This window comes from Propithecus coquereli, unplaced genomic scaffold (assembly GCF_000956105.1).
Source record: "Propithecus coquereli isolate 6110/MARCELLA unplaced genomic scaffold, Pcoq_1.0 Scaffold160, whole genome shotgun sequence".
NCBI classification, from domain to species: domain Eukaryota; kingdom Metazoa; phylum Chordata; class Mammalia; order Primates; family Indriidae; genus Propithecus; species Propithecus coquereli.
Window position 1 is genome coordinate 1,995,177 of NW_012140525.1, and position 10,351 is coordinate 2,005,527.

Here is a 10,351-nt window from a genome sequence, read left to right on the forward strand (position 1 = left end):
GATTAGAAAAAACAATTTTAAATTCTAAATATAGGGGGGCGGGGAGGGACTAAAAAAAAAAAAAATTCTAAATATGGATCCAAAAAAGACCCCAAATAGCAATCTTAAGCAAAAAGAACAAAGCTGAAGGCATCATATTGCCTGACTTAAAATTGTACTACAAGATTATAGTAACCAAAACAGTACAGTCCTGGTATAAAAACAGACACCCAGACCAATGGAACAGAATAGAGAACCCAGAAATAAAGCTACATAGTTACAGCCAACTTAAGGTCATTATACATGAAATGTCTGATTTCAAATCAAAGTGTGGTTTATTATATTTCAAACAAGAAGTAGTACAATTAATCAAAGTGTACACCTAAACCATAGACACAGTTTTGCCATCCTAACAGTAGTTGGTTTATGTCAGCAGCGAAGAAGCCTGGAGAGCAAGTGGTGATGAAATCGTGAAAGGTGTTTTCCATAGCTTGTTGAGAATAGGATATTTTACCTTGCAAGAAGTAAGTGGTCCAAAGCCTGGAAGAAGTGGTAGTCAGTTGGTGCAAGTTCTGGTGAATATGGTGGATGACAGAGAGTTTCCAAGTCCAGCTTCTGTAGTTTGAACAGCACTGTTTTTTCCAACAGTGGTTTTGCAAGAGGATTGGCCTGCCTCTATTGACCAATCTCAGTGGCTTAATCACAAGCAACGTCATCATTTCATTCAACTGGGTGCAGCAGACATCTGCTGTAATTGATTGACTGGGTTTCATGAAGCTATAGTGGATAATGCTAGCACTGGACCACTGGACACTATTAGGTTTTCTTGAATGAATATTCAGTTTTGGACTGTGTTTTGGCACTTCATCTTTATCCAGCCATTGTGCTGAACACTTGCTATTGTCAAAAAGAATCCATTTTTCATCATGCATAACAATACAGTGTAGAACTGGTTTGCCTTTATGTCATGACAGCAAAGAAAGGCAAGCTTTGAGATGATTTCTCTTCTGACGCTTGTTTAATTCATGCAGAACCCAACTGCCCAGTTTCTTTACCTTGCCAATTTGTTTCAAATGGTCCAATATTGTTGGAATAGTAACATCAAACTTTGCTGCTAATTCATGAGTAGGCTGAGACGGATTCACTTCTGCTACAGCTTTCAGCTCATCATTATCCACCTTGGTCTCTGGTCACCTACGTGGCTTATTTTCAAGATTAAAATCACTAGAATGGAAATTCTCAAACCATCGACATACTGTGCCTTCATTAGCCACATCCTTCCCAAACACTTTGTTGATATTTCGAGCTGTCTGTACTGCGTTGGTTCCACAAGGGAACTCAAATTCGAAAGTAACACGAATTTTTTACTTATCCATGGTTTCACAAAAATTGCTCTAAAAAAAATTTGAAAGATAATCACAAGCAAAGCCATGTGTTTGAAAGAATGAGGATGTATCTTCACAATAAAAATAAAACAAGAAGCGTCAAAGTGAAATGTCAGAGATATCAACTGTCAAACTTAGTACTTAAGGAAATTGGACATTTCATACTTAATACTTTTGACAAAGTTGACAAGAACATACACTGGGGAAAGAAAACCCAATTCAATAAATGGTGCTGGGAAAACTGGATAGCTATGTGCAGAAGAATGAAACTGGACCCCTATCTTTCAACATACACAAAAATCAACTCAAGATGGATTAAAGACTTGAATGTAAGACCTGAAACTATAAAAATACTAGTAGAGGAAACTCTTCTGGACATTGGTCTAGACAAAGAATTCACGACTAAAACCTCAAAGGCATAGGCAACAAAAACAAAAATAGACAAATGGGACTTAATTAAACTAAAAAGCTTCTGCACAGCAGAAGAAATAATCACCAGAGTGAACACGCAACATACAGAATGGGAGAAAATATTTGCGAAGTATACATCTGATAGGGGACTAATATCCAGAATTTATAAGAAACTCAAACAACTCAACAACAAAAAAACAAATAATCCCATTAAAAAGTGGGGTAAAGACACGAATAGACATTTTTCAAAAGACAACAAATGGCCAACATATGAAAAAATGCTCAACATCACTAATCAGAAAAATGTAAGTTAAAACCACAATGAGATATCATCTTATACCAATCAGAATGGCTATTATTAAGAAGACCAAAAATAACAGATGTTGGTGAGGATGTGGAGAAAAGAGAACTCTTATACGCTGTTGGTGGAAAATGACTTTAGTACGGAAATTTCTCAAAGAACTAAAAGTTGAACTACCATATGATCCAGCAATCCCACTACTGGGTATCTACCCAAGGGAAAAGAAATCATTGTATATAAAGGATACTTGTACTCGTATGTTTATCAAAGCACTATTCACAATAGCAAAGATATGGAATCATCCTAAATGTTCATCAATGGAAGAAAAGAAACAAAATGTGGTATATATGCACAATGGAATACTATTCAGCCGTAAAAAATAGTTATGTCTTTTGCAGCAACATAGATGGAACTGAAGGCCATTATCTTAAGTGAAACATCTCAAACACTGCATGTTCTCACTTATAAGTGGGAACTTAATAATGTGTACATGTGGAAGCAGAGAATGGGGTGATGGACAATGGAGACTCAGAGGAGTTGGGGGAGTGGGAAGGAGGCAGATGATAGGAGGTTGCTTAGTGGGTACAAAGTGCTTTGCTCCAGTGATGGATGGATGCACGGAAGGCTCTAACTTCACCACAATGCAATATATAAATGTAGCAAAATTGCATTTTTACCTCATGAATATATATAAAAAATTAAAATAACTACATAATATCAGATGCATTAAGAAAAAGCAAAATAAAGCGATAGAGAATAGTAGGGAAAATTAAATATACTAATTCTAAACCATAGTTAAGGAGAAAACTACTAGCATCAAGTAAACTATAGCAAACATGATTAATATAGTGAAAGTGTAGTGTACAGTATACATTGTTGGTTATCCGTTATCCATTATCTATGCCCTCCCTCTTTCTTCCTATCAAAATGCTGATTTTGGTCATATATCCCTCTCTTTCCCATACAATCACATACTTTAGGGCAACAGTTCTTAACTAGTGGCAATTCTGCCCCCAAGGGACATTTGGTAATGTCTGGAGACATTTCTGACTGCTACGGTTTGGAGGGATGCTACTGGAATTTAGGACAGATGCTGGGACAAGGACATGAGTTCCAGGCCAAAAACCTATGTGTGATCTTTCAGGCTCGACCATAGGCAATTACAAAGGCTGTGCTTGACAGGCTTCATGAGGGAAAGCTGCCTTCCCCATATGGGATTTAGAACATAGCCAGTGCACTGCAGTCTCCAGAAAGAGTTGTAGCCAGGATTCAGGACCCCCCTGGGCTAGCCATGACCATATACCTAGGTGCATTCCTAGACCAGGTACCTCCATTCTGAGGCCTCCTTATTCAGGGCCTTGACAGAGATACTTTTCAGGTGTTTCTAAGGAGACCTACTTATTGGTGGGACAACTGACTGAGACACTCTTCTCCACACTTTTTTCTATCCTTAGCCCTTTTCCCTCTCCTGTCCCCAGCCCCTGAGGTCCATAAGATGACAGGAATCATTTGTTCATTGCTCCTCAGCAGTGAAACAATTTCCTCTGTGTGCACTGCATGCCGTCTGATTGACCTGTGCCTGTGTGCCTGGTTCACAGGGGGAAAAAATGGAACAGTGATGAGCTGGCACTACTTTTCTCTTTAGTCTCTTGCTCATAACATTATTACAGTAAGTGAATGAAGACTTGCTACTTTCACTTTGGCCCACTGTCTTAGCTGACTATCTCAACACCTCACAGCTAGGCACAGAGATGCTGCTAAACACACTGCAATGCACAGAACAGCCTCCCACAATGTAGAATTATCTGGTCCAAAATGTCAACAGTGGTGAGGCTTCTGGACTCGATCCCATTACCAGCTCTAGGGTCTATAAGTTCATGGGATTCTTCTGGAGAATGTTATTTATCTAGAGGTGAACACAGGACCAAATAAGTTGGCCAAATTACACTAAAGTGGATGACTTAATATTCCATGATTGGGGTAGAATTTCCCTCAATTTCTGTTATGCTGGACATGAACAAAGTAGTATGTAGTCCTGATTGCCACTGATGGTCACCTTACAAACATGAGGGGAAATAACTTTGGGATAAAGTTTATACTATGCCAGAGACAGGGAGATAACTTCGGTTTTTGAAGATATATATTATGGCTGACAGAACTGTGGCTGGAGCCAAAGTCACCTTCGTACCTTCAGAAATGTCTAACAATAAATTTTCTTATTATTTAACCCAGTTTCAAGTGAAGTTTTCTCACTTGCAATAAAAAGTATTGTTACAGAAAGATAAAAAAATTTAAAAGCAATAAAAACAAAAAGCAAATTCTAAAAGCAAAGATATATACATATAAATAAATATGTATAAACAGACTATTAAAAGAATCTTAAAACTGAATCACAATGCAAAACTTTAATATACAGTATATTAAAATATCTAAAACAAAGTGACATAAATATCAAAAAATAAAAAGATGGGTATTAGGTAAATGCAAGCCAAAATAAACACAAGTCATAATCTTAATATCTGACAATTTAAACTACAGTGCAAAAAGCATCCAAGCATTTTTATAATGGTAAAAGTAAAACCTACAATGAAAATCAGTCATGAATTTATATAAACCAGGAAATATAGCCACATATTATATAGAAAAAGAGTAAAGTAAAAACCACAGATAATAAAAGGAGAAATTGACAGAAATCTCTAAGAGAAATTTTCTCTCTTTCAACCCCTGACAATGCACATGGACCAAGGGAAGGAGTTTATAAAAAAAAAAAGTCTCAAAAATATATTTAGGGAAGGAGCTATAATTTATGTAAATTATATAGTATACAATAAATAGATTTTATATAGTGCTGTTCTCTAAAAATAGAAACTAGATCTTTCACAAAAATTGACCCATATAAAGGAAACTTTACATGGTAATATTTTGGTACTCATGATTCTGTACAAAGAGCGAGCTGTTTCTGCTTGGACTCCTATCACAAGTGACTCCTTTAGAAGGAGTGTAAAAACTGTTCCCATAGGAAGCATTCTACAGTTTGTGACAGCTCCTGGTACAGGGAAAGGGAATTAGAGAGGGCCTAAAACTGCTGGTCCACTCTAATAGAAGAGATCTGAACCCTGACTAAATAAGAATAATACAGGCAATCTACAGATAATAAGACAAGCGTAATAAGAGAGATAATAGACAAGGATAAAATGATGTACAGTTGATAAACACTATATGCTATATGTGAAACAAACTCTTATAAACTCACAAAGACTGAGAACTTTTTATCAAAGTATGAACACAGAAGTGAAATCTTAGTTCAAACTGGCATGAAACTAGATAACAGTGGACATGTAGGTCAGACAGAGTCAACAGAACCTGAAAAAATATCTGGGTGACCCTGATCAAAACAGAAACTTTTCCCTTGGCTAATGAGTTTTAATTAGATATTTCTTGAAGAACTTTAACTTTTCTCTCATAATTGCAATCTATTGCCCTTGTGCTCTATGTATATACATTGCCATATATTTCTGTCATTTTACTGTCTCCCTTCTACCTCTATTTCCTGTTGAGAGGAAACATGACATAAGGTGTTTATTAGCACATTCTTCTTCTGAACCCAAGACTGCTCTAATATCCCCCTAAATTTGCTAGGAGTTGAGAATGGACTATGTAACTCATTAAAATCAGGGCAGGAGAATCTGCCGGCACTAGACTTTAAGGGCAAAGTTAGGTGTGAGCTTAGATGTAGGGTTTTTAAGGGTGAAGGGATAGAATAATATATTATGAAGATTAATATTATCAGGCTGACTAGACTGTTACTCAAGATGGCTTTCTTACCTTTTTCGGCTGGAGGATTGGGCTATAAGAAATATCTTCTGATATTTAAGACTAGAAAACCCCCATCTTCTGAGGAAAGAATCAAGTGAAAAAGATGTTTCAGTCAAATTTCCACTAAATAGTGATAACTATAATTCTTGCTCTGATACAGTAGACTTTTTGTTTTGGAAAATGATTCTAAGATTCTTGCAAATAAACTTTCTAGTCTACACAGCAACACTACTGAGTTTGGTGACTACAGTGAAGTAATAAGTCTTGTATAATAATGGAAAAAGTGAGCTGTACTGTACTTTCTAGTTTGGAAAGCAATATATTGCCTTGTGTATGGCCAATAACAAATTGTACCTAAGATAAGTACTATTTAATATAAAAGTAGTTTTCCTCATTATTTCTGCTTTGAAAACTAAAAGAAAAGGGATAAAGAAAAGAAAAAATAATTTACCACTTAAGTCACTCTCTGATTCTGGAAATAACATTTTAATTCAGTCCCACTTAAAAAATAAAAGTAGTTTCCTTACCTCCACAATGAGCACATTAACTACATTTTCACATACAGAAAACTTAGGTACATTCAACTGCTTATAAGACATGTCTCCATATAACACATTTACATTCATGTGAAGTATATGAACTTACTTAATTGTATATATTATGTGTGACTTTAGCATCTGGTACCTTTTAAAACAACTAACACGTTATACGCTTATTTTCTAAAAGTTAATTCATACATGACGATTAAAGATTAGGAGAGTCTCTTGTAAAGAACTACAATAGTTGTATTCATACTATGAGAATGCAATAATTTTTCTAAACATAAGTTTTAAGCTAAAGCTTTAGCAATTTAAGTTATGTAACTAGCAATGCATGGAATTCTTAGCGGGTTGCACTGTTTGGATTACAGTGTAAGTAAGTCATTTCAAGTGGTTCAAAATTACTTGTGCATCCAGGGAAAAAAAGCACCAATAATTTTTTTTTTTTCACATCATAGATGAAATCACAACACAATGATCTCAATTTCCTTTCAAAATCTAATCATTTATAGAGCATTTATTTCAAATGCTCTTTTACTTTTCTTAGTGAGATCAACTGATAACTGGAGATAAGAATGGAAATGGTAAAAACAGATGCTATACATAATACCTATTAACTTAACAGAATTGAAATTTCTTCTAATATTGATGGTTTCCATTTTTGAACTGAGTTCCTCAGATCTAAAAAAGGACTCTGAAAATAAGTGTAACATTTATAAACTTGTCAACTATATCTATTAAAAAGAAACTCAAAGGGTGCCTTTCTTGCCAATATATGAAGCAAAAATTTTCCTGATGAACAAAGCACCTCTTATGGTAAGGAAATATAAAAAGAAAATATTTTCTGCAAATTAATATACAAATTTATGTGCATAAACGTGTAGTTCTCCCAGCTGTATACGTAACATTTTTAAATAACGCACAATAAAAGAAATTGAAAACACAGAATGAAAAAATAACCCATGTGCTAATATTCCAGTTATTAAATGTTGCAGCATATATGTCACTGTAACAATTGGGAAAAATTTTCTAATCTAAATGGTTAATGTAATTTCTTTGGAAATATACTTTTTAAAAAGTCTCCAATATATAATCTTGACTGTCAAGTTTCAAACCAAGCTAAAGGTTTCTACACCTAAGATGCAATTCCATGAAAACAAAAATGTATACAGAGGCTACCTCATCAAACTCTGCAGTGCAGAGTATTACTGGTGTGACTTTGGTACAGGACAGCTGGGGTTTTATGTTCCTTTAATTTACCACAGGCAAATGGTAAACATCTCATCAACGACAATTGACCTTTATCACCGTAAGTTTGGCTGCTCATAGAATGGTAATAATATTGTTTTAAACATTTCCAGATCATGACAAAAGTTCCTTACCTGACTATAAACAATCAATCCCCTAGATTTAAAAACATTTTTAAATGAATGCAGAGATGCATAAGGAGAAACACAAATTACTTGCTTTGACAGTTTTCAGCCAAAGTTTGTTTCATGTCTTTTTCTACTGAACATGTTATTTTTATAAGAAGTTCCAGCTTCTGCTCAGATTTCATTTCTTTTTCCCAGTGTTTTTTTTGTGTTCATGCATTTCTGTTTTGCTAGTTATGTTCTTTTTCCGAGATGAGGTATTAGAAACAACTGCACCAGAAGGTCCACTTGTAGCTATACAAAACAAACAAAGAAACCAACAAACTATTGCTTAGATTTACACAAGCAATCCAAGTTCAAATGATACTGCTGAGTGACAAGATAATTCTTATTATACTTGTGATGTCAATGATACATTATGAACATTTAATATGAGATTTTTAGCTTTTTACTTTTTAGAATTCAACAAAGATATAGAAAAGTAATGATAAATAGCCTGTGTTCACAACATCTCTCATTTCGCTCTACATTCTTCCTAGAAAACTAATTCATTTCCATAATTTTTAACTACCATCCATTGTGCTAATGATTTTCAAATTTATACTTTTGGCCTGGGCCTTTTCACTTAGCTCAAGAGATGTATATCCAACTGCCTACTGGACCTCTGTTTATAGATATCTGACAAAAACATATACTTACCATGCTTAAAACCGAACTCATCATAAAACCTATAGCATTGATTTCCTCCTATATCTTCTATGAACACTAGAAGCATTCTTGACTTGGGAATTACCCTTTTGTATTTGGAAAGATATTCTACGTGTAGTTACACTTCCAATATGGATGAGTAAGCTCCTGTCACACAAATCTTCCTGAAGACAGCAATTTTACACTCTGCACTAAATATGAGGAACAACTACTTAAAGACACTGAATAGTGAACAAAAGCAGGCAGTTACTGGAGAAGGATCAACTCTCAAAAAAAAGAGAACATGGGGTAAGTCTCTCCTTCTTCACAGCTTTTATCCTGATGTCAGGCCCCAAGCTGCACTATGTAGAATGGCAAAAATTCTAACATAAAACCCAATCTTACTAGCATGAAGAACCAGAAGATAAGTATTGGGGCAACTACAGCTACTGGAAAGTGAAGTGGGAAATCCGAGAAAGGATGACCCTATATTCTATGTATACACCATGATCAAATCTATGGCATGAGCAGAGTAATCTCCAAGCAGTAGCCTGGCTAAAGCTAAAAGAATTAAACTGAAATCTGAGCTGCCAGTCACTTCAAGGGACATAGTTTTGCAATCTTAGTGCAGCCAAAGTTAACTCTTTGCTTTAAAAACAAATAAAACAATATTCTTTAGAGGAATATAACAGAAATAACAGAATCCAGATTTTACAATGTATCATTCATAATGTGTAGGATAAAATCCAAAATTTCTCAATATACTAAAAACAGGTAAACATCTTTCTTGCTGAGAATGGATAGATTGACAGAGACCAATCCTGAGATAAGTCAGATTAACAGACAAGAATTTTAAAGCAGCAATTTCGACTGTGCTCTAGGACAAAGGAAAATATGGTTATAATGAAGAAAAAAATAGAAAATAAATGCAAAAAACTATAAAAAAGAATCAAGTAGAATGTCTAAATCTAAATAATAAATATCTGAAATAAAATATCTCAAATAAAAACTGGGTGGGTTTAATGACAGGATGGAGAGGATATGTAAAAGTAAGTATCAACCAGATCATTCAAAAAAAAGAAACAAAAAACCTAAGTATGCCACAAACTTCTGAAAACGAAAGATAAAGAGAAAATATTGAAAGTATGCTAAGAAAAATAACCCCTTGTATACACAGGAAAAATAATTCAAATTATCTAAGACTTCTTATCACAAACCAGAAGACAACTGAACAACATCATTAAAGTGCTGAAAGAAAAAACTTTCTACCCAGAATTCTCTATCCAGCAAAATTACTTGCAAGAATGAAGGCAAAACAAAGACATTTTTTAGACACGATAAAATGAGAATTTGTTGCCAACAGACCTGCAGTATAAGAAATGCTAAAAAGCCTCAGGCTGAAAGCAAATGAAACCAGATGGAAACACAGACTTCAAGGAAGGAAGTAAATGTATGGGAAAAAAATATACCATGCATACAGCACACAGTAAGCAAAAGAAAGCTGTAATAGCTATATTCACATTAGATACACTTTAAAACAAAATATTAATAGAAATCAGAGGGAAGTTTCATGATAAATGGGTCAGTACAATTAGGAAGGCCCAACAGTCAAATATGTGTGAACCTAACAAGAGAGCTCCAAAACACACAAAGCAAAAATTTATCAAATTAAAGAGAGAAATAGACAACTCCACAGTTGTGAATGAAACTGTTCTCTAAACAATCAAAAAAACAACCAAATCCCTTTTCTGTCTATACTTCTATCCCCCCCCAAAAAACCAGGAAAGACATAGAAGATCGGAACATTATTGACAATCTTGACCTAACGCATAATGATGAAACAGTATCCATGAGGATCAA

At 34.7% G+C, this 10,351-nt stretch overlaps 1 protein-coding gene across 1 annotated transcript in view; it reads right to left on the bottom strand.

Annotated features, from left to right (window-relative positions):
* Positions 1 to 7,459: 7,459 nt before the first annotated feature.
* PPIP5K2 (diphosphoinositol pentakisphosphate kinase 2) overlaps positions 7,460 to 10,351 on the bottom strand; it is a 91,684-nt gene continuing 88,792 nt past the window's right edge. The window contains exon 24 of the mRNA XM_012641054.1: positions 7,460 to 8,134. Coding sequence (XP_012496508.1) covers positions 7,986 to 8,134 — 149 coding nt within the window. The 3' untranslated portion in view covers positions 7,460 to 7,985. The remainder of the gene's footprint in view (positions 8,135 to 10,351) is intronic.